General features: G+C 44.3%; 1 protein-coding gene across 1 annotated transcript in view; it reads right to left on the reverse strand.

Moving 5' to 3' along the window:
• Positions 1-24247, reverse strand: part of GIMAP8 (GTPase, IMAP family member 8) — a 45826-nt gene extending 21579 nt beyond the window's left edge. The window contains exons 1-4 of the mRNA XM_018047475.1: positions 24013-24247; positions 17155-17782; positions 14220-14265; positions 10675-11145 (exon numbers count right to left, since the gene is read on the reverse strand). Of these exons, the coding sequence (XP_017902964.1) occupies positions 10675-11145; positions 14220-14265; positions 17155-17730 (1093 nt within the window). The 5' untranslated portion in view covers positions 17731-17782; positions 24013-24247. The remainder of the gene's footprint in view (positions 1-10674; positions 11146-14219; positions 14266-17154; positions 17783-24012) is intronic.

The raw sequence follows: 25384 nt of genomic DNA on the forward strand, positions 1-25384 counted from the left end.
GTGGTTTTGAAAATGCAAATCAAAACCACAAAGGGGTACCATTTCACACCAGTCAGAATGGCTGCCATCCAAAAATCTACAAGCAATAAATGCTGAAGAGGGTGTGGAGAAAAGGGAACCCTCTTAAACTGGTGGTGGGAATGCAATCTAGTACAGCCACTATGGAGAACAGTGTGGAGATTCCTTTAAAAACTGGAAATAGAACTGCCACATGACCCAGCAATCCCACTGCTGGGCATACACACCGAGGAAACCAGAATTGAAAGAGACACATGTACCCCAATGTTCATTGCAGCACTGTTTATAATAGCCAGGACATGGAAGCTACCTAGATGTCCATCAGCAGATGAATGGATAAGAAAGCTGTGGTACATATACAAAATGGAGTATTACTCAGCCATTAAAAAGAATACATTTGAATCAGTTCTAATGAGATGGATGAAACTGGAGCCAATTATACAGAGTGAAGTAAGCCAGAAAGAAAAACACCAATACAATATACTAATGCATATATATGGAATTTAGAAAGATGGTAATGATAACCCTGGATGCGAGACAGCAAAAGAGACACAGATGTGTAGAGCAGTCTTTGGGAATCTGTGGGAGAGGGAGAGGGTGGGATGATTTGGGGGAATGGCATTGAAACATGTATAATATCATATATGAAATGAATCACCAGTCCAGGTTCAATGCAGGATACAGGATGCTTGGGGCTAGTGCACTGGGATGACCCAGAGGGATGGTATGGGGAGGGAGGTGGGAGGGGGTTTCAGGATGGGGAACACATGTACATCTGTGGTGGATCATGTTGATGTATGGCAAAACCAATACAATATTGTAAAGTAGAATAAATAAATAAATCCAAAAAAAAGAAAAGAAACACCAATGGCCTTACTGTCTGACTGTCTTGGTGCAGTGTGGGGTGCCTGGGTTCGTTGAGGTCCCAACCTTTGTTCTTTCTCCTTTCTCAGCCTTTGTATCTACTTCCCCATCAGCTCATTGCTCAGACCAATACTTGCCAACACAACCATGAGCAAACCTGGCAAATGGACTGTCTTGGTCAAACTGGAAGCACAGGTTCCAGAATATTTTGAGCAACACTGGTGGGGCCACTTGTCAGCAACTCAGGAGGCAAGCAAAGAACTCTCTGCCTACTTCTTCCTTCCTATCAGATTACACCTTTGAAATAGGCCCTGGCTGTTAAAACTCCATGAGCTTGTCAGTATACCCAAGATTCTCTAAATTAAAAAATACACTCTGCCATCAAAATAAAAAAAAAAAAGAAAGAAAGAAAGAAAATGACACCATTGATGATGAGCTTGGCCTTCTAGCCAAACTCTTGTCAAAGCAAAAATTTGCTTGTTGCCACTTGTTATCTGGTTGTAAATTTCACTTTGGACCTGGTTCTTGAAATGCAGTCTATTGAAACTTTCATACACCGTATTAGTACTGTTTGGGTTTGGAAGTCAAGGAGACAAAGGGAGGCAAGGAGTGTTAACAACAGCTATTTCCAAACCAGTGTCCTCTGCTTATACAGTCTTTGCTTGGTACCCAAATGCTGAGGAGCACAGTGTAAACAGCTACATGTGCTGCCAGGTTATGTGTCGATGACTACACAGTTGGATTCTACCAGCTTTGTTCTTCACAGGTACAGTTCAGTTCAGTTCAGTTCAGTCGCTCAGTCGTGTCTGACTCTTTGCGACCCCATGAATCGCAGCACGTCAGGCCTCTCTGTCCATCAACAACACCGGGAGTTCACTCAGACTCACCTCTATCGAGTCCGTGATGCCATCCAGCCATCTCATTCTCTGTCACCCACTTCCTCCTGCCCCCAATCCCTCCCAGCATCAGAGTCTTTTCCAATGAGTCAACTCTTCACATGAGGTGGCCAAAGTACTGTAGTTTCAGCTTCAGCATCATTCCTTCCAAAGAAATCCCAGGGCTGACCTCCTTCAGAATGGACTGGTTGGATCTCCTTGCAGTCCAAGGGACTCTCAAGAGTCTTCTCCAACACCACAGTTCAAAAGCATCAATTCTTCAGCGCTCAGCTTTCTTCACAGTCCAACTCTCACATCCATACATGACCACAGGAAAAATCATAGCCTTGACTAGACGGACCTTAGTCAGCAAAATAATGTCTCTGCTTTTTAATATGCTATCTACGTTGGTCATAACTTTTCTCCCAAGGAGTAAGCGTCTTTTAATTTCATGGCTGCAATCATCATCTGCAGTGATTTTGGAGCCAAAAAAAAATAAAGTCTGACACTGTTTCCACTGTTCCCCCATCTATTTCCCATGAAGTGATGGGACTAGATGCCATGATCTTTGTTTTCTGAATGTTGAGCTTTAAGCCAACTTTTTCAGTCTCCTCTTTCACTTTCATCAAGAGGTTTTTTAGCTCCTCTTCACTTTCTGCCATAAGGGTGGTGTCATCTGCATATCTGAGGTTATTGATATTTCTCCCAGCAATCTTGATTCCAGTTTGTGCTTCCTCCAGTCCAGCATATCTCATGATGTACTCTGCATAGAAGTTAAATAAGCAGGGTGACAATATACAGCCTTGACATACTCCTTTTCCTATTTGAAACCAGTCTGTTGTTCCATGTCCAGTTCTAAGTGTTGCTTCCTGACCTGCATACAGATTTCTCAAGAGGCAAGTTAGTTGGTCGGTATTCCCATCTCTTTCATAATTTTCCAGTTTATTGTGATCCACACGGTCAAAGGCTTTGGCATAGTCAATAAATCAGAAGTAGATGTTTTTCTGGAACTCTTGCTTTTTCCATGATCCAGCAGATGTTGGCAATTTGATCTCTGGTTCCTCTGCCTTTTCTAAAACCAGCTTGAACATCTGGAAGTTCATGGTTCATGTATTGCTGAAGCCTGGCTTAGAGAATTTTAAGCATTACTTTACTAGCGTGTGAGATGGGTGCAATTGTGTGGTAGTTTGAGCATTCTTTGGCATTACCTTTCTTTGGGATTGGAGTGAAAAGTGACCTTTTCCAGTCCTGTGGCCACTGCTGAGTTTTCCAAATTGGCTGGCATATTGAGTACAGCACTCTCACAGCATCATGTTTCAGGATTTGAAATAGCTCAAGTGGAATCCCATTACCTCCACTAGCTTTGTTCATAGTGATGCTTTCTAAGGCCCACTTGACATCACAATCCAGGATGTCTGGCTCTAGGTGATTGATCACACCATCGTGATTATCTTGGTCTTGAAGATCTTTTTTGTACAGTTCTTCTGTGTATTCCTGCCACCTCTTCTTAATGTCTTCTGCTTCTGTTAGGTCCATACCATTTCTATCCTTTATCGAGCCCATCTTTGCATGAAATGTTCCCTTGGTATCTCTAATTTTCTTGAAGAGATCTCTAGTATTTCCCATTCTGTTGTTTGCCTCTATTTCTTTGCATTGATGGCTAAAGAAGGCATTCTTATCTCTTCTTGCTATTCTTGGGACTCTGCATTCAGATGTTTATATCTTTCCTTTTCTCCTTTGCTTTTCCCTTCTCTTCTTTTCACAGCTATTTGTAAGGCCTCCTCGGACAGCCATTTTGCTTTTTTGCATTTCTTTTCCATGGGGATGGTCTTGATCCCTGTCTCCTGTACAATGTCACGAACCTCCGTCCATAGTTCATCAGGCACTCTATCTATCAGATCTAGTCCCTTAAATCTATTTCTCACTTCCACTGTATAATCATAAGAGATTTGATTTAGGTCATACCTGAATGGTCTAGTGGTTTTCCCTACTTTCTTCAATTTCAGCCATCAACTACAGAAATATGGCCACAGTATTAGTAGAAATTTTGGGGCATAGTATTTCCAGTGAAATCAGTAATTTACGAAGCAGTTCTAAGTGAAGTACCCAGTGAGGAGCCAAGATTGGAAAGACTTTAAGAAATCCAGCAGTAAGAAACAAACAAGTACTGTTCTCAAGATGTATTAGAAACCACCCCAGAATATGAAACCACAAGGAAGAAATAGTAAGCCGTTATCATAAACAGCCCCTACAAAATAAAGGGTAAAGGAGGCCAAAATCTGTGAAACAGGAAGTGCATAATCAAGTATCAGTCAACAGCCAGAGACCCTGAGATAGAGGGGAAAATCAGGAACCTAGAGAAGACACTTTCAGTGCTTTCAGCACTCAAACAACCTGAAATAACAGGCAGCAAATGGCTGGAGGGGGAAAAAATGGAGAAAATTTAAAAGAGACAGATCTTCTCCAGGAGCTAAAAGATTTAGAATTGAGTCTTTTAAATATTCATAGAAAACAAGTTGCATACCAGAAATCAGTACAAATATATCTTCTTGTTAAATCTGATGGAGTGTTCTGAATATTCTTTGGCCCACATTTGTTGTTCACCTGCTATTTATTTAATATTCTGAATACCCAGGAAAGGTTTTTTGTTCAATTAATTTTTTTCCAATGTGGGGAGGATGAGGTTAAGATGTGTTGTTGTTTTTTCAACCAAAGCTTGTTGAACTAAAAGAGAGATATTACTATCTACTCAGGGACAGGATCTCATACATGAGTTAAAACCTCTTAAAAAGATTTTGTAAATATTTGCTTATTTAGCTGTGTTGAGTCTTAGCTGTGGTACACAGGATCTTTGCTGTGGCTCATGGGCTTAATTGCCTCAGGAAACATGGGATCTTTGTTACCTGACCTAGGATCAAAACCGCATCCCCTGCATTGGAAGGAGGTTTCCTAACCACTGGACCACCAAGGAAGTCCCTTTATTTGCTTTTTTTTTTTAAGAGAGGAGAACAAAGAAAAGTGAGTGACCAAAAAGGGAGAGGAATCCTGTGTGCTGACTCTTGTACTCTGCAGAGTCTCTGGTAAATTGTCTAAAACTGAAAAAAGAAAGAAAACGCTGAATATGAATAAATGTGTGTGGATGCTGGGTTTTTTTATAAAACAGTGAAAACTCTGAGTTAGAGTCATAGGCTGAAATAGAAAAAATGCATAATTTCATGGGAATGAGGAAACAGAAAAAGCTGAGGAAGAAGTAAAAAGAACTCAGAAATTGTGGGAAGGACTCTGAACTCTTACATTTGTGGTAATTACAGCCTAGACCAAATTTCACCAATTCATCAAAGAGTAGGGGATATCAAGTGACATCTGAGTGACGAATCATAAATTGAGGGTCTTGGACATATTAAATATCAGGATATAATTCAAAACAGAGTCTTCTGTCACCAAGGATTTTACAATATACTTGGGGATACAGATAAGAAGTATTCATAGCAAGCCTGATCTGGGTGTGCAATAAACATGATAGAATCAAATAGGGGCACTTCAGTCAGTCTTGGGTGAGTCAGAAAACTTTCCTTTAGAATACGAGATGTAAGGGACTTCCTTGGTGGTCCAGGAGTTAAGACTCTATGCTTCCATTGCAGGGAGCACGGGTTCAATCCTTGGTAGAGGAACTAATATCTCATGTGACACATGGCAAGGACCAAAAAAAAAAAAAAGTGAGATTTAAGATGAATATTCCATGATGAACTGGGGTCGTAGTCATCCACAGCATGTGTGTGTATGTCTGGGAAGGTGGGGGGACTGGGAGAAGTGTGAGAGCTGCTGTAGGAAGCAATGCAGGCAGAAGGGGAGGAGCCTCGGGTATGATTGCAGGAATAAGAATAGTGGAGATCTGAATGGATGCCCCACCATGAAGAGCTTTGCTTAAAATACCAAGGAGTCTAGAATTTGTAAATCAGTTGAGAAGCATACAAGGACAATAAGTGAAAGGATATCATGACTCTATTTCTTCCTAGTTTATAGAGTGTTTTTATCATTAAATGGGTCTTGGATTTTGTCAGACTTATTTCTGTATCTATTGAGATGATCATGTGATTTTTGCCCTTCATTCTACTGATATGGTGGAACACACTGACTGACATTCATATATTGAATCAATCTGGCTTTCCTGGGGTAAATCCAGGAATATACTTGCTCTTATAAGTTGCTGTACTCTATTAGTATTTTGTTGAGGGTTTTATGTCTATATTCATAAGGTTATTAGTCTGTAGTTTCCTTTTCTTGTAATATCTTTGTCTGGATAATACTGAGCTCATACAAAAGTAGTGAAGTACTTTCTCCTCTCACTTTTTGTTTGAGAAGTATTAGTGTTCAGTTAGTTCAGTTCAGTCACTCACTCATGTCTGACTCTTTGTCACCCCATGGACTGCAGCACGCCAGGCCTCCCTGTCCATCACCAGCTCCCAAAGCTTGCTCAAACTCATGTCCATCGAGTCAGTGATGCTATCCAACCATCTCATCCTCTGTCATCCACTTCTCCTCCTGCCTTCAATCTTTCCCAGCATCAGGGTCTTTTCCAAGGAGTTAGTTCTTTGCATCAGGTGGCCAAAGTATTGGAGTTTCAGCTTCAGCATCAGTCCTTCGAATGAATATTCAGAACTGATTTCCTTTTGGATTGACTGGTTGAATCTTCTTGCAGTGCAAGGGACTCTCAAGAGTCTTCTCCAATACCACAGTTCAAAAGCATCAATTCTTAGCCACTCAGCTTTCTTTATAGTCCAACTCTTACATCCATACACGACTACTGGAAAAAAGTATTGGTGTTAATTCTCCCTTTAAATGTTTAGTGGAATTCATCAGTGATCTGGTTTTCCTTTGGGGGTAGTTATTTTAATTGCTAATTTAATCTCTTACATGCAGGTTATAGATATGTTCAGATTTTTTTCAATTTTACTCACATTCAGTAGCTTGTGTCTTTCTAGGAATTTGTCCATTTCACCCGTTATCTAATATGTCAGCATACAGTTGTCTTTGTTTTTCCTTATATCCTTTTTATTTCTGTAAGGTCAATGGCACTGTATTCTCTTTCCTTTCTAATTTTAGTAATTTTAGCCTTCTATTTCTTGGTCAGACTAGCCACAAAATTTTTGTTGATTTTTTTTTCCAAAGGATCAAGTTGTAGTTTCATTCATTTTCTTTATTGCTTTTCTATTCCCTGTTGCATTTATTTCTACTCTGAGCTTTATTGTTTTCTTTCTTCCACTTGCTTTATGTTTAGTGGCTCTTCTTTCTCTGATTTCTTAAGGTAGAAGACTACGTTATTAATTTTTTAATAAAGGCATTTACAACTTTATATTTCCCTCTAAACATCCTTGTGTTAACTGCATCTCATAAGTTTTGGTATGTCTTCATTTTCATTCATCTCAAAATATTTTCTAAATTTCCTTGTGATTTCCTCTTTGGCCCATTGGTTATTGAGGAATGCGCTGTTTAATTTCCACATATTCCTGTCAGTAAGAATTCAACCCATTTTTTAATCAGATGGTTTGGTTGTGCATTTTTTCATATTAAGTTGTGTTATTTCTTTATATATTTTAGGTAATAACTCCTTATCAAGCACATCATTTACAAATATCTTTTCCCATTTAGTATGTTGCTTTTTTGTTTTGTTGATTGTTCCTTAGCTGTGCAAAAGCTTTTAAACTTAATTAGGTCCCATTTGTTTATTTTTGCATCTGTTACCCTTGCCTGAGGAGACAGATCCAAAAAGATACTACTAAGACATGTCAGAGTGTTCTAACTATGTTTTCTTCTAGAATTTTTATGGTTTCCAGCCCTATATTTAGGGCTAGGCTTCTCTGGTGGCTTAGATGGTAAATGGTGGCTTAGATGGTAAAGAATCTGCTGGCAATGCAGGAGACCCAGGCTCAGGTGAGGAAGAACCCCTGGAGAAGGAATGGCTACCCACTCCAGTATTCTTGCCTGGAGAATTCCATGGACAGAGGAGTCTGGTGGGCTACAGTCCATGGGGTCACAAAGAGTCAGATATGACTGAACAACTAACAGTTCATTCACTTCACTTCACTTCAAGACATGTCAAAGAGTGTTATAACTATGTTTTCTTCTAAAATTTTTATGGTTTCCAGTCCTACATTTAGATGCTTAATCCATTTTGAGTTCATTTTCATGTGCCAGTACCATACTGTTTTGGTTAGTAAAGCTTTGTAGTATAATCTGAAGTCAGGGAACATGATACTTCCAGCTTTGTTCTTTTTTCTCAGGATCTTATCTTGTAGGGTAGTTCTGAAGTCAATAAATTCTTTCCACTTCTATCTGGGGATATTTTAAATCTTAATTTTCAAAGAACAGTTTTGCTGGATAAATACTGTGGGGTTGACAGTCTTTTCTTTCAGCACTTTGAATGTGCCATCCTATGGACCACTGACTTCTATGGTTTCTGATGAGAAATTAGCTGTTAATCTTGTTGAGGATTCCTTGAATGCAATGTCTATTCTTTCTTGCTGCCTTCAAGATTCTTTCTTTGTCTTTGTCTTTTGTAATTTAATTATAGTGGATATGAGTTTCTTTGAATTTATCCTACATCAAGTTCACTGAGTTTCTTAAAAGTGTAGATTAATGTTTTTCATCAAATTTTGGAAGCTTGCAGCCATTATTTCTTCAAATATTCTTCCTGCCTCTTTCTCCTCTCCCCTGGCAATGTACATCATGTTGCTCAGCCCACACATTACCCACCTCATGCAGGTCCCCAATGTCACCTGCTCAATCATGGGTAGCACCTTGGGATTTGTTCCCACATTTAAGCCAAAGGGAAGCTGTGGCAAGAGGAACATAATGGCTTCTAGACTTTATTCCTCCTATGTACCTGCCTCTAATACCAGTTATTTTTGTTTGTCCTTGCTGTTGTGAAATGCTCAGAGTAGAAGATTCTTGAGTTGGCAGAGGCTAGTAAAGTGACTGTCACCCAGTTTAAAGGTCTTCATGCATCAAAGATGCAAAAACTTCATCAGAGTCAAAGTATCTAAACATCATTTCCTCTCTATGGAAGCATGATCTTCCCCCACATCAGAAAAATAAGAATCATGAGGAGGACATGAATTCATAATAAATTTCATCTTTATTATTTTACTCAACTGAATATATTTACACACACCTTCCAGAATTTATTAAGGGCTATACAGAGTACAAAAGTATTAATGATGACAGTCTATGCTCTTATAAATGGGTTAATCTTGAGATAATCTGAAATTTTGAAATTTTAAAAAAGCAGATGACATAGATCATGTCCTCAAAACATATATAAAGAGGTTAGTATTGAAAACATCTGACCTTACACCTAACTGGCAGATTTCATAGTTCTCATTTATCACCCACACTAGGTAGCTCTCAACATAATCTGCCTAGCCGTAAATAGGAACCAAGAAGCAACCTTAAGTATGGAGACACCCATGCCAATGAGGGGCAGAAAGGCAGAAAGACACTGGAATGTCAGTGCTACACTGGCCCCAAACTGCCTACTCCTGGATTTTTTAACATAAGACATGCAATAAACCCTTAACTTGTTTAAGCCATTATTATTTGAGTTCCTAAGCCTTGGGGAGGGGATTCTCAGTTGGCTCAGTGGTAAAGAATCCATCTGCCAATGCAGGAGACACAGGAGACTTTGGTTCATTCTCTGGGTTGGAAAGATCCCTTGCAGGAAGAAATGGCAACCCACCCCAGTATTCTTGCCTGGAAAATCCCATGAACAAAGGAGCCTGTCCACAGTAGGCTATAGTCCGTGGGATCATAAAGAGTTGGACATGACTGAGCATGGATGCACAAGCCTCAGGGGATGGGATGGGGGTGGAGAGAAAGAGAAAGGGAGACGAAGAGAGAAAGGAATGCAAAGGAGTTTTCAGTAACTTTTTCTGAAAATTCTAGAGGAAATCTAGAATTTTACTTAGAATTTTAAATTTTACAAGATTATCTAATTAGCAACTTTACCATGCTTCTAATTTTTGTTCTAGTCTGTGTCACCATGAATGATTAGCAATAAAGTCTTTTGATACTTCACAGATTCATGTCCATTTCCTCAGGGGGAGCAAAGGAGGGTAGACTGGGTACCACTTTCCACTCCAGCTTGGAACAAGGAAAGAAGTAAGAAGTAACCACATGAGGAAAAGAAGGTCCTGAGAGCACCCCTGGGGGAGATGGGGAGCTGGGAGAACCTGGCAAGCAGTGCCCAGCAACAGAGAGGCTCACAGAAGTCCAACTTCTCCGTTCTGCCATGCCCAGGAGTTAGCAGGACATTGTCTTACTCTCGTGTAGCTGAATCCCCTGGTTCTCATGTGACTATCTGAATTCTGACCCCAAGCTCTCCTTGGCCTTAGTCCCAGTGTCTGTCCTGACTCCAGTCTACCTACACAGGTGAAGTGATTCTTGTGACTTGACTCTGATCCTTAATATCAGCCTAATATCTGAAGCCCTTTAGCAGATTTCCCTACCTTATTTCTTCTTTCTCCTTCATTATCCCCTACTATATGCCCCGTCTGACTACTTATTTACCTACAAAGAGCTGAAGCATCACAAGCTGAGATGCATTCATCTCTCAAGCTCTCAAAGTCATGGTCCCTCTTCCCATCCCCCTGCCATGCCTCCCCCATGCTTGTAGCCTGAGGGTATCTTCAACTTAAAGAGACCCCATTTCATTTTCTTGGAAACTTTCCTTTAAATGACAGTAATTTGGAGAACTTTCCCTGAATATTTTTCTTATTTTTGCTTACATCCAATTTATGGCAATTTTTATTCTGTCCCCCGCAATTTATCACTTTACTGGCCATTGTCAAAAGCTTTTCTGCCTGGTACTCCCTGGCTTGGCCAGTTTCTTTGTTATTAAAAGCACAATATCTCCCCTCACATTTTTTAATTATGCTCTTAAGATGCTTGTTATCTGTGTTATTAACATAATCATCAAGGTTCCCAGTCTCTAGCTCTTCCTTCCAGGTGAACAGCACGATCGTGTATTTCATAACTTCTGCTCCAAAGATGCGCTCTAGGTCCACCACTGCCTTTTTGTCCCCTGTAGTGATCCGTCCCAGCTGTAACACCACAACCAGAACTGTACTCCCTTCTTTATAGTAGGACCTACAGTCCTTGACTGCCTTCTCGAGCTGGGATAGGCCCCCTTCAGCTCTGGACTCCTGACAGAGTGGTGGAGTGTCCACAACCACAACATCCTGCCCGTTCCATGTCCTCCAGCCTTCCTGGAAGCTCGTGGTGACCGGCTGTGCTTTCAGCTGAGAGTGGAACTCCGGGCTCCCGAGGATGGTGTTCCCAGTGGCACTCTTCCCAGTCCCGCTCTTCCCCACGAGGATAATGCGCAGGGGCTCTGTTGAAAGGAAAGCAGGAGACATTACCCTATAAATGAGATCAGAGAGGCACAGAGCTCTTACAATACGTATTATTGGGGTTTTCCTTATGACTTCACACTTGTACCACGATCTCAGTCTTCCATTCAGGCCTCATAGTTCTCAATTGTGAATTTTACCAAGTTACTAATATCCACCTCAAAACAAAGATAGAAACCTATCTGATGCTCTTCTCTCCAGGAGAAATTATTGATTTATCCTGAACCCACAATCTCATAGTTATACTTACAGGATTTTAAAAAAATGTATATCTTAAGTCCCTCTCTCATACCCTGAGAGAGTGTGGTTACCACCTACCTCTACAATCTGGTCTCACTTCCCCATTCCACATCTAGAGGTGTGAGCCCTTCATCTCCATCAAGACCACGCCCCTTGGTCCCCTCACAAGTAGATGCTCAGTTCTACATCCTTCCTTCAAGTTGCTAGTGTACCCTCTGGAGCTTTCTGCTCAGTCATCTAAACTCTATCCACTTCCCAAAGCCTGTTTCAAGTCAGGCTTCCTCCACGCAGCTCCTCTGAGTTTCCCACATGCCTATGCTTTCAGGATCTCCATTAAGAATGTGAAAGGGCACACCGAACAGATATGCTCCTTTTGGTCTGATGTTCTTTTCAAGTGAGGATCTTTGAAGCAGAAGAGAATGGGATGAGTAGAACTAGGCTGGAAGAATCTCAGCTCAGGTCAATAGAACTTGTAGCACTGAGTAGATGGGGACTTTTGCTTAAGCTGTGGGTAGGGTAGTGTGGCTGGGTCAATCAAACCCATGTAGGGCCATGTGGGGTATGACCCTCAGGAGCACCCAGGCTCCCTGTGCTTGTCCAGTAAAATGGTCCCCCTTCTCCAACAGAGGGAAGAGTAAAGAGCCAGGAGGCAGTCCTGGATCCTTTGATCTACTCTTCTCTTCTTCCTCCCCTCTCCTCTCCTCCCCTCCCTCTGCCTCTACCTTTCCCCTGCCTTGACCTCTTTATCCACTCTCTTGGTTCTTTACTGTTTCATCACCAGCACTAAGTGCTAAGCTCTGGGCAACAGATACACTGCAGGGAAGACAAGAGACTGGAAAAGGTCAACTTTTTCCCTCAAGATGTTCACCATCTAGTTGAAGGGATGGGAGAAGAGTCAGGAGAGAATTAGAGACCACGTCAGGACTTCCAGGTGGCTCAGATGGTAAAGAATCTGCCTGCAATGCAGGAGACCCAGGTTTGATCCCTGGGTCAGGAAGATTCCCTGGAGAAGGGACTAGAAACCCACTCCAGTATTCTTGCCTGGAGAATCCCATGGACAGAGGAGCCTGTGGGCTACAGTCCATGGGGCCACAGAGTCAGACATGACTGAGTGACTAACACTTACTTACTTACAGTACAGTGCATGGAAAGGCACATAAGTTTAGTAAAATGCAGGCTTCCCTAGAGGCTCAGTGGTAAAGAATCTGCCTGCCAATACAGGAGACACGGGTTCGATCCCTGATCTGGGAAGATCTCATATGCCACGATTACTGTGCTTGTGCTCTAGAGCCCAGGAGCCGAAACTACTGAGCCCACCACAATTAGAGAGTAGCCCCCGATCATTCTCTGAAACTAGAGAAAAGCCTTGGCAGCAACAAAGACCCAGAACAGCCATAAATAAATAGTTTAGTCCCTGGTGACTCAAGACAGTAAAGAGTCTGCCCGCAATGTGGGAGACCCAAGTTTGGGAAGATCCCCTGCAGGAGGGCATGGCAACCCACTCTAGTTTTCTTGCCTGGAGAATCCCATGGACACAGGGGCCTGGAGGGCTATAGTCCATGGGATCACAAAGAGTCAGGCACCACTGAGCAGGCATACATGTGGAGTTATTTCTGCTTCCCAGCAGGAGTGCAACATTGGGATCCCAGGCTGGAAAAGAGGCTGAGTCAGGAAAGAAGCTGCAAGAGGCAAGCCCAGCTCTGAAACATTTGCAAGAAGGCTGGGGGCACCCATGCCATGTCCAGAGCCTCTGCTGGTGCTGCTGCTAAGTCGCTTCGGTTGTGTCCGACTCTGTGCAACCCCAGAGACAGCAGCCTACCAGGCTCCCCCGTCCCTGGGATTCTCCAGGCAAGAACACTGGAGTGGGTTGCCATTTCCTCCTCCAGTAGGTAGGTGCTGGTGCTACTCACAAATGTTTGAGACTCCCTTGGGGACAAATTGTGGGCCCCAGCCTCTGCTAGGGCTCCAGGATGCATTATTTTTTTCCAGCTTTTTCCAAAAAAATATTTATTTTTATTTGGAGGATAGTTGCTTTACAATATTGTGTTGATTTCTGGCGTACATCAACACGAATCAGCCATAGGTATATATATATGGCCCTTCCCTCTTGAACCTCCCACCCCATCTCACCCCTCTAGATTGCTGCTGAGCCCTGGTTTGAATTCCTTGAGTCATACAGCAAATTCCCACTAGCTAGCTATCTTACCTAGGGTAATGTATGTTTCCATGCTACAATCTCTCCATTCATCCCACCCTTTCCTCCCCACCCCCGCCATGTTCACAGGTCTATTCTCTGTGTCTGCATCTCCATTACTGCCCTGCAAATAGGTTCATCAGCACCATCTTTCTAGATTCTGTATATATGCATTAATACACAATAATTGTTTTTCTCTTTTTGACTTACTTCACTTTGTATTCTAGGTTCATCCACCTCATTAAAACGGACTCAAATGTATTCCTTTCCATGGCTGAGTAATATTCCATTATATATATGTATCACAACTTCTTTATCCATTCATCTGTTGATGGACATCTAGATTGCTTCCATGTCCTAGCTATTGTAAATAGTGCTGCAACTCAATACCAGAAAAACAAACGACCCAATCAAAAAGTGGACAGAAGACCTAAGCTGGCATTTCTCCAAAGAAGACATACAGATAGCTAATAGACACATGAAAAGATGCTCAACATTGCTCATTGTTATAGGATGGGTTTTTGTTCTAACTTATCTAGATAATTTTCCACTTTATTTTGATGCATGATACATTCAAAAGAATACAGATATGAGCTTAACAGTTTTTAAGGATTATCTTACCATGTGGATAGTCCTTCCTCTGAAATGTGTCTTCATTCACAGATTCCTAGAAAGAGAACAAAAAGGGGAAATGAGGCACACAGATCTAAAATCTCAGTTTTTCACAAAGTAAAGGAATGGAGACACAAGTATATAATTCAGAGTAATTTGATAATTAGGATGTGATCAAATCATGGTCATGGTCACGGTCATGGTCCCTGCTAGCCTGTGTAGTTTTGTTCATGATGAAACTAATCTTAGGACCCCACTGTTGCTACTGCTGCATTAGGCTTCCCAGAAGTAAGAAGGTTGTGTTTCTCTTTGTTTATTGCTTTCTGACTTACTTCAGTCTGTATCTAGGTTCAGTTACCTGTATTCTAAGTTCATCCACCTCAATAAAACTGACTCAAAGGTGTTCCTTTCTATGGCTGAGTAATATTCCATTGTATATATGTACCACAGCTTCTTTATCCATTCATCTTTTGATGGACATCTAGATTGCTTCCATGTCTAGGTGGGTTTGTGGGGCTCAGAAGAGCCCCACAAATCCCATCTCACCCAGGGATTGTTCCTAAATCACTTTCTAACTTTACTTCCCCGCAGTCCCCACTGTGAGCCATCAGGGAAGCCCATACTATTACTCCACTAGTAAGGTAATTCTTTCCAAAGTCTCCCAGGGTTCTTGCTATTCCTGGAGAAAATCCAGAAGCTTAGGAGAGCTTCTGGACTCCCTAGAAGAAGAAACTAGTCAAGTGAGGCCTGTGCAGTGCCTTTGAAGGACATGGAAGGGAGGAGATTGGAAATGAAGTTTCCCATGTTATCCCCAAGGTCTTCTTCCTTCACTGCACCCCCAAGAGAGAGATGACACTTCTAACGTGAAATCCAGCAGTTTGGATCCTTCCCCATCCAGACAGGCAACTGGAGACAATGAAAGATGGACAGCCAAACACACAATTAACATCCTCTTCACCTGCTTGGAGAAGCCTCACTCCCCACAGTTAAACTGGCATGAAATCATGGGGCTTCCCTAGTGGTCCAGTGGTTAAGAATCTGCCTGAAAATGCAAAGGACATGGGCTTAATCCCTGGTTCAGGAAGATTCCATATGCTGCAGGGCAACTAAGCCCAGGTGCCACAGTTACTAAGCCTGTGCTCTAGAGTTCAAGTCCCAAAGCTACTGAAGCCCGAATACTCTAGAATCCGTGATCCACAAAAAGAGAAGCCACTGAAATGAGATGCCCGTGCACTGCAACTAGAGTAGCCCCCACTTGTCACAACTAGAAAAAGCCCACGGGTGACAATGAAGACCCAGCACAGCCAAAAATGAAAAATAAATAAACAAAATGTTTCTTAAATTGGCATGAAATCAGAAGTCTTAAAATCAACTAAAATAGCACTCCACCTATTTGTGTGAAATGGATGGGTGCAGGAAGGGTAAGGCCCAAGAATGAATGAGGGGGGAAATTGTTAGTAGAGAAATTGTAAAATAGTACAAGCAAGACTCCTTAAGAGTCCCTTGGGCTTCAAGGAGATCCAACCAGTCCATCCTAAAGGAAATCAGTCCTGAATATTTATTGGAAGGACTGATGCTGAAGCTGAAACTCCAATACTTTGGCCACCTAATGTGAAGAACTGACTCATTTGAAAAGACCCTGATGCTGGGAAAGATTGAAGGTGGGAGGAGAAGGGGACAACAGAGGATGAGATGGTTGGATGGCATCACCGACTCGATGGACATGAGTTTGAGTAAACTTCAAGAGTTGGTGTTGGACAGGGAAGCCTGGCATGCTGCAGTCCATGGGGTCACAAAGAGTCCGACATGACTGGGCGACTGAACTGAACAGGCAAGAGAAGAGGCTGACCTGGATTAGATGGTAGTCATGGTGACAGAGAGAAGCAGGTGGTTTCCAGGTGCCTCAGTCACACAAGATGATGACGCCCTGGAAGCCAAATGCCAGCTGGCAGTGGTATCAAAGCTGACATCTGAGCTTAGGTTTGAAGAGAATGGTGAGCAGGATAGTCATTGGCAGGACTGAGAAGAGAACCGAAGTCATACAGATTTCAGAAGGAAAAACAAAAGTCTGGACATGTTAATTTTGAGATCCGTCAAGAGGGCAATGTCAAATAGCAATTGGATGGATAAAGGAATCAGAACTCAGAGGAAGGACCTAGACTGAAGGGATTAACTTGGAAACTTAGCCATAGCTAAAGCTCAAAGCTGTAAAAATGTGGAATCACCTGAGGGAGAAAAAAGTGTGAAGAATGGAGGAAAGGCTTGAACCAAGCCCTGAAAATGTCAGCTGTTAGAGGTCGCCTGAGCAACTTCACTTTCACTTTTCATTTTCATGCATTGGAGAAGGAAATGGCAACCCACTCCAGTGTTCTTGCCTGGAGAATCCCAGGGACAGAGGAGCCTAGTGGGCTGCCGTCTATGGGGTTGCACAGTGTCAGACACGACTGAAGTGGCTTAGCAGCAGCAGCAGAGGTCATAGAGGTGGATTTAGCAACCTCTTCGGTAGCAAGAGAGGAGAAGGAAACAAGGAGAGTGTGGTTTTACTGAAGCCAAGGGAAGAGGGTCTAATGAGTCATTTGTGTGTCCAGTACTATGAAGGGTAAAGTCAGAAAAGGACTTAAATGTATCTATTAATGTATAGATGTATCTATTAAATGTAACTATTAATTTGCCAGTAAAGTAGCCTCATCTTTCCAGTTTATGGATAAATGTCCCCTTGTTGCTGTCATTGTTTAGTCGATAAGTCGTGCCCAACATTTTCGTGACCCCATGGACTGTAGTCTGCCAGACTCCTCTGTCCATGGGATTTCCCAGACAAGAGTACTGGAGTGGGTTGCCGTGTCCTTAAAAAAACAAAATCCTATGCAACATTTCACTTATTTGTGCCTTTATCTCACCAGCTCTAACAACAGAGATCCTTGGAGACCTTAACAAGAATTCTCACCTGGAATCTACTGTCTTCATCCCTTAAGTTCACTGCGTATAGTCCTTCCTTTTCCACCAAATCCTCGACCTTGCCGAGGAGCTCCTTCACCTGGGCATCCTGCTCATCCTTACTTGCCTTGTTGTTGAAAGCGCAGTATTTACCACTAGAGCGCTGAACCAAGTCCCAAATAGATGTGTTGTTTTTAACGTAGTCCTCCAGCGAGCCCTCCTCGTCCTTCCGAGTGAAGATGATAATGGTGTGCTTCCTGGCTTTCTCATCAAACACATTCTGAATGTGCTCGGCTGTTCGTCTGTCCTCCACCGTATAGTTGCCGAGGGGAATTACCAGAAGTAGGGCGTGGAGGCTGGGAGCCGAGAGCTCCAAGCAGCGCTTAATGTTATCCGAAGAGAAAATGTCGGGGGTGTCGATGACCACAACCTCCCTCTCATGCGTGAACCCATTCCTTCTCTGGCAGCTTCTAGTCACCGGCTGCTCACTGAACCTGGACTCGAACTCGGCTTTGCCCAGAATGCTGTTTCCTGTGGCACTTTTCCCTGCGCCATGCTTCCCTAAGAGAAGCAGCCTCACTTCCATCCTGGAGGAGCCCCGCTCTGACTCGCTCTCCTGGCTTGGGCTTCGAGTGCTTCTGCTGGGACAAAAAAGCAACACATCAGTAATCAAAGCTCAGCTGGTAAAGAATCTGCTTGCAATGCGGGAGACCTGGGTTCGATCCCTGGGTTGGGAAGATCCCCTGGAAAAGGGAAAGGCTACCCACTCCAGTATTCTGGCCTGGACAATTCCACGGACTACAGTCCTTGGGGTCGCAGAGTCGGACACGACTGAGCCACTTTCACTTTCAGTAATCAACTCACAGAATGAATAGAGGAACAGCATGAAAGTACCTTCTCTTTCTGACTCTTTTCTCTGAGCATTTTGGACAACGGAAGCCCTAGACTCAGACTAGACGGGGATAAGAAATCCAGTTTCCAGATTCTTCTCTGTGCTCTTGTCTCTAAAACAAACCCATGCTCTCGCTAGACCTCAACTCAGAGCTGGGTATTTCACCATCCTCCAGTGTCCTTTTTGAAAAGCAGACTGGGAAGAGTGGGGTTTATGAAGTTAGAAGTGTTTGTTGTAAAATTTGGGAAAACCTCAAAAATAGTGAAGGAGAAAATAAAATTCATCTGTACTCCCAACACCAAAAAAAGAGCAAAAACAAAATAAACTTAAAAATAAATCCATATTGGTAAAAATGTCAAAATATTGTTGATTGCCTAAACAAACACCAACCCTTTCTCTATACACATCACCAACTCTACATGCTGGAGGAAATCTACACACTCACTGAGATACAGAGGACAAAGGTCCCCTTTTTAAAAAAAGGAGAGGGGGGACACAGATGGCCGTGTGCTAATTAATCCCTGTTGTGACCAAGTGCATTACTTTACCTGGTACAGGGCTTAGCCAGTGTAACTAAGGACTTTGTGATGGGGAGATATCCTTGGGTCACTGTGGTGGTGATAGTTTAGTCGCTAGGTTGCGTCCAACTCTTGGCAAACCCATGGACTGTAGCCTGCCAGGCTCCTCTGTCATGGGTTTCTCCAGCCAAGAATACTGGAGTGGGTTGCCATTTCCTTTTCCAGGGGATCTTCCCAACCCAGGAATCAAACCTGGGTCTCCTGCATTGCAGGCATACTATTTACCGACTTAGCTAAGAGGGTCACTGAGGTGGGCCCAATATAATCACGTTATGAGAGGTTCTAGAGTGAGAAGAGATGGGAGAACAGAAGCAGAGATCACAGACAGACAGGCTCAAAAATGCTACTCTGTTGACTTTAAAGACGGAGGAAGAGGTCATGAGCCAAGCTGGAAAAAGCAAGAAAACAGATTCTCAGGATCACAGCCCTACCCAGCACCTTGATTTTAGGACTTGCAACTTCCAGAGCTGTCAAATAATAAATCTTTGGGTTTTGAGCAATTAAGTTTGTGTCAATTTGTAACAGCATCAGTAGAAAACTAATACACTGTCTCCCAACTTCCCTTCCAGCTAAGGGTGTCCATGGGACCCCCTTCTCCCTGGTGAGAGCTCAGGGAATACTTGCTTGGGCCTTCTGGAAATGCTATTGTTTTCCTGATGGTAGGGGCAGACTCAACTCGAGAGCTCCTGTTGTCACCCCTTGCCCCTTCTTCTTGCATGAAATTTTAATGTGATTGCAGGAATCACAGCAGATATTGTGGGCAATGAGGCAACAAATAAGAGGGACGAGAAGTCAACATTCATCACCAAGCTAAAGGTGGCAGAGCAGAAAGATAAAGAGGGTCCCCAATGATGTCATGGAGCTGCCAGAACACCCTCGAGACCCCTTGGTTAAATAAACAATTAATAGTCTCACAAGTTAAGCTGCTGCTACTCAAAATGGGATTCACAGACTAGCAATATTGCCAACATTTGGGTCCCTGTTAGAAACGCAGAGTCCTGGGCCCACCCCAGCCCCCTGCATCAGTACCTGTAGTTTCACAAATTCCAGGTGATTCCCGTGAACCTTCACGTTTGAGAAGCCAGGGTGGGAGTCACCTTTAGTTCCTAACTGACTCAGAATCCACAGAAAGAGCCAAGCTTCCTCATCCATTTCTCCAGGAGTCCATCCTTCCCAGATGATTCTGTCAGGTACCAGGGACCCCTACTGTCCAAGTGTGCCCCAAGGTTCTCTGTTGTGTCCCCTGGATTTGGTCTATTTGTGAACCAGAAAGCCTTAATCACCAAAATCAATATGACTTCATTAGTATAATTTTAAAATAAAATTAAATAAGCTACTTTTCTGATCGAGCAAGTCCCAACCCCTTGCACATGTTCAAAATTTTCTTGCTACTCTCAGCTTTTTTATCTTCTCTAGAACTTTTCAATCAGTTGTCACTTTCCTGATGAAATGCTGAACATTATTGCATTGAATTCACAGCTTTGGTTGAAAAGAACTGACATCTCAATGCTGCTGCTTTTTGTTGATCAGTTTTAAATATGTTCTAATTTCAACTGTGATTTCTTTCCAACCCATAAATTTTAAAAAGTGATTATTAAAAAATATATTGGGAGACTATCTTTTCATTTATTTTTGAATGTTATTGCTTTATGGTCAGAGAACAACATCTGTATGAAATAGCTGTCACTGGTAGAGGTTTTACATTTTGGCCAAATAAAATTTTTGTAAATGTCTCCTGTGGGCCTGGAAGGAATGTGTGGCCTGTAATCACAGGTGCCTTTCACAATCAGGGACCCCACCTCACGTCTGCTCCCTTAGTTCCAGTCCCCGAGTATGCACCCCCACCTCCTGTCTGCCTGGAAACCCTCCATTTTACACCACGAGATGGCAACCCACTCCAGTGTTCTTGCCTGGAGAATCCCAGGGGTGGGTGAGCCTGGTGGGCTGCCGTCTATGTGGTCGCACAGAGTCGGGCACGACTGAAGAGACACAGCAGCAGCAGCAGCAGCATGTCCCCTCCGTGTCAAGCCCCTCCTGGTTTTTCCAGATTGAACTGGACTTCCGCAATAACTTAACTTCCTGCTTCTACCCTTCTCCTAGAATCTGTCATCCTTCTACACTCAGAGACAGATGGTATCACTCATCAGCCCCAAGTCCCCCAGTGGCCTCCTACCCATTCAAAGAACAGGTAAAGCCTTCACAGTGGCATCACCAACTCAATGGACATGAGTTTGAGCAAGCTCTGGGAGCTGGTGATGGACAGGGAGGCCTGGCGTGCTGTAGTCCATGGGGTCACAAAGAGTCGGACACGACTGAGTGACTGAACTGAACAAGACCCTGCCCGATCTGGCCTCATCCACCACCTGTTTCCACCTTGCTTGTCTGCCTCCCTGATAGTCCTCAAATATGTGACCTTGGGGCTTCATGCTGGTGGCTCACCTGAGCTAGAACATCCTCCCCCCACACTTATGCCAGGCAGGTTCACTTCCTTTAGGTCTCCACCAGACCTGTCTGTGTGGTTCAAGAGGCCTTCTTCAGTCATCCTATATTTAAAAGCTACTCTCCCCCCACACGCCACAAACACACCCCATCCCCCTGCCCTGATTTATTTTTCTCCACAGCACCCACTTTCAATGAAAGGTGCATTCACTTGCTTATCGCTTTCTTGTTTTGTCTCCCCATTACTAGAAGGAACTTGTTCTATTTCATTCACTAGCATATCTACAACGTCAAGAAGACATTCAATAAATACTCGCTATGACTGAGCAGATGGTTACTGACTTGAAGGACAAGGAACCACAGCTGAAGAAAGTGAAGGAGAAAAGCCCTTATTCTGTGCAGCGATTTTGAAAGTTCCCGCCTCTTATGAGAAGAGTATTGGTGGACTGTGAGGAAGGAATCAGAGAAGGTAGCAAAGGAAGGACATACACCTGCCCTCAAGAAGCTTCACCTTAGAGGAAATATAGGGCTGAGCTGAGGAGAAGCTCATCAGGGCCATGGATGGAGGCCTGGGCTCCTCCCTACAGGCATCTGCTGGATCTCCACATGATGCAAGAGGCAAAGCCCATCTCAGCTCAAAACACGCATCTCCAAGGTTGTGGCAAGGAGAGAAGCCCAGTCACTGTTGGGACTCTTCTAAGAGCCTCTTCTGACCCAGACACACCCCTGTATAAAGACACCTTCACCCTAATTCCCTATATCCTGACTCTCCTTATTGCCATTGTAACACTGTTTCTATCTAGCATTATTTATTGTGTTTACTTTTTTCATTTTCTCTTTAGTGCCCTTAGCATGAAACTCTATAAGCGCAGAGACCATGCCTGTCTTGTTCTATGTCCCTGAGTCCTAATATTATGTCTGGCATATAGTATATGCTCAATGAATGGTGTGAAATAAATGGTAAGAGTGACAGATGTGAGGAAAGGAAGAAAAATTGTTTCTAGAAGTGGAGAGAGAGACTGAAGTGATGTCCCTTTGAATAATAAATAATAAAAGAGTAATAATTTGAATAACTTTGAATAATAAAAGAAAAGTGACTTTACATTGTTTCCTGATCAAGTGAAGAAGTGGTATATTTTTGAACATTAAATTTTTTAAAAGATTAGTGAGTACAAAAGCTTGAGGAAGCAAAGACCTATTTATTTCCCAGGTACACATCATTGTTTCATATGGTTCCTCATCATGATGAAATGGATGAGTGTTTATCAGACCCCTTCCAGCCAATGATGCCATATTCAATCAGAACTAATTCTCTTTCCCTTTGTGTGTGTGTGTATACATATACATATACATATACATATATATATACATATATACAATTGCCCAATCTGTACATTTTCTTCCAAAGGTACAGAAAATCCTTTTAAGGACAAAAGGGAACCAACCCACCCCCACTCTCTCCTTGATAACTCACATTTTCTCATCATCTCCCAGACCACTCTTCAGACACCAACAGAGCAACAGAGAGAAAAGGACAGACAGACAGACTTTCTCCAGAACTCCTGCTGACATTCTGAGGCAGCCTCCACCTTCTTCTCAGGATATAGCCCAAAGGGGAACATGGCTTCAGGCATCCATCCAACCAAAGCTTCCTCCCATATCAAGGGCGGTCTATTTGCACTGAAAAAGGTGGTCAGAGAAGCTTCTGGAGCCCTTCTTGGAGAGCTCTCAGTCCCAGCCCAGCAGGAGGAAGAGAAAGAGTTCACAAGTGACAGCCTGCTAAGTCACTTCAGTCGTGTCCAACTCTGCGCAACCCCATAGACGGCAGCCCACCAGGCTCCTCCATCCCTGGGATTCTCCAAGCAAGAACACTGGAGTGGGTTGCCATTTCCTTCTCCAATGCATGAAAGTGAAAAGTGAAAGTGAAGTCACTCAGTCCCGTCCGACTCCTAGCGACCCCATGGATTGCAGCCCACCAGGCCCCTCAGTCAATGGGATTTTCCAGGCAAGAGTACTGGAGTGGGTTGCCATTGCCTTCTGAAAGTATTTTGGCTTTCTGACCAAACACTGACCACTTTCAATGCACAGTTAATGGAATCTTAATTGTGCAAGGGCTGGGAAATATCTTTTGATTTTTTTTTTTTTTTTTTTTTTGAGCTTTTGAACTGTGGTGTTGGAAAAGACTCTTGAGAATCCCTTCGACCAGCCCATCCTGAAGGAAATCAGTCCTGAATGCTCACTGGAAGGACTGATGCTGAAGCTGAAGCTCCAAATGAGCTTTGGCCACCTGATTCGTAGAACTGACTCATTGGAAAAGACCCTGATGCTGAGAAAGATTGAGGGCGAGAGGAAAAGGAGACAACAGAATATGAGATGGTTGGATGGCATCACCGACTCAAGGGACATGAGTCTGAGTAGCCTCTGGGAGTTGGTGATGGACAGGGTGGCTTGGCGTGCTGCAGTCCATGGGGTCGCAAAGAGTCGGAGACGACTGAGCTACTGAACTGAACTGGGAAATAACAGGAAAGTGAATGTGGAAAATCAGTGTCCAAATGGCCAGGTTCCCTGCCCTCTGCTTCTCAAGGAGGCAGGCAGCTATGGCTGAATTCCCGAGGGAGGGGCTGGGGGGTGGTACTCTGTGTCACAGTCGTGAAATTAGGTAATTCGAAGAGCGGGTCCCCTTGTTTTTCTTCCGGGCCTTCATCTCAGCCTTAGGTGGGGAGAGCAGCCCCTCCCAGACCTGCCCCTTCCTGGGAAGGCTGCCCTCGGGCATGACTCCCAGGACGGCGGGAATCACTGGGTGCCCCCTCCCCAAAAACCCGGCCCCGCAGGCTGGAGCGGGAGGGACATCCCAGAGCCCCTGAAAGCAAGCCCTCCAGGTGGCCCTGCGGGTCGGCCGCCTTCCCCTGCCCCATCCCCGCCCGGCGCCCCGTGCCCAGGTACCCCGCCGCACACGCACCTGGGTCCGGTGCCCTGGTCTCTCACAGCCTCAGCGCCGCCGGGTCCCGCCGGCCGCTGCGCTGGGTGAGGCGGCCGCTCGGTCTGCTCAGGGGATGCAGGAGCCGCGTGGGGAGAGCAGGGCAGAGTCAGGAGCACTTCGGAGGAGGAAGAGGTTTCTAGAAATAGGTTTCGAGGGCGGTGGGAGGGGAAGTTCAGTAAAGCGACGCCAGATCAGCAGGGTGAGAACGTCAGGGTCAGGGCGGTCGGAGTCCAAGAGGGACAGCGCCCACCCAGCTCGGCGCGCCCACGGGCGGAGGCCCCCGCGGGACCGAGGGGCGGAGCCCCAGCCGAGCTTCCGAAGGGGTCTTCGGAGGAGAAGGCTGGCTGTGCCCAGGGCCCAGGACGGGGTGCCTCTGGGGGCAGCGCCAGCGGTGGGGAGGGCGCGCAGGTCCCCGCCCGCAGCCATCCTCTGGTTGCGGGTGGAAACCCGCAGACACTGCTTACCTCCTTCCCCCACCGCGTCCCTGCCCTCCTTCCGCCCTGCAGCAGCGCTCCCGGCTTGCTGTAACAGCGGCTCTCCTGCCTCCGAGGTGGGGGCTCTCCTTAAATCCCATCCCCGGAGAAACTGGGGCCTCGGACCCGCGCTGCTTCCCGGAGGAAGTCAATTTCTTTGCCCGGAGCTAGTCAAACGTTTGAAATGCTAGACTTCCGATGCTTTCCTAGAGTTCATAAAACGAAACCCTTTTCGCTGAGCCATTTTCTAGAGGAGGAGGTCGAACGCAGAGGAAGACCTTATTTTATTTTATTGTGGTTAAAAAAAAAAAAAACCCTCACACTGTGCAACACTGGATCCACTATCTTGGCCATTTTGAAGTGTACAGCTCAGCAGCATCACGTGTCTTCTCCACGTTGTGTAGAGTTCCAGAACCTCTCCATCCAAAAACCTGAAGCCCCAGGCCCATTCGATGCAAATGCCCCTCTTCCCAGCCCCTGATAACCACCTTCTACTTTCTACGTCTACGATTTTGGACAACTCTGTATACTTCCTGAGACTGGAATCTGACGGTGTTTGTCCTCTGTGACTGACTTTTTCCACTTAGCTTAACGTCCTTGCAGTGAGAGGACTTTCAGTCACCATGCAGAGGCCCTTAAGCTCACATTGCTACACCAGGCTGCAGGCCTTGAAATGTCTGACGTCGGTTGAGACTCCAGGGACCAACCTGTGGAAGGAGGAGCAGTGTGAACTGCACCGGGTTTGAGGGGCTGCTCTGTCCCCATGGGGTCCCCCTCCCCTCTGGGCTGGTCTTCAAGTTCATTCTGCCACCAAGAGGGACACACCTTGGAGGGGAAACTGACAAAGGCTCGCCCATCCCCTATCCTACTTGTTGCTG

The sequence above is a fragment of the Capra hircus genome, chromosome 4 (genome assembly GCF_001704415.2).
Source record: "Capra hircus breed San Clemente chromosome 4, ASM170441v1, whole genome shotgun sequence".
Lineage (NCBI taxonomy): Eukaryota > Metazoa > Chordata > Mammalia > Artiodactyla > Bovidae > Capra > Capra hircus.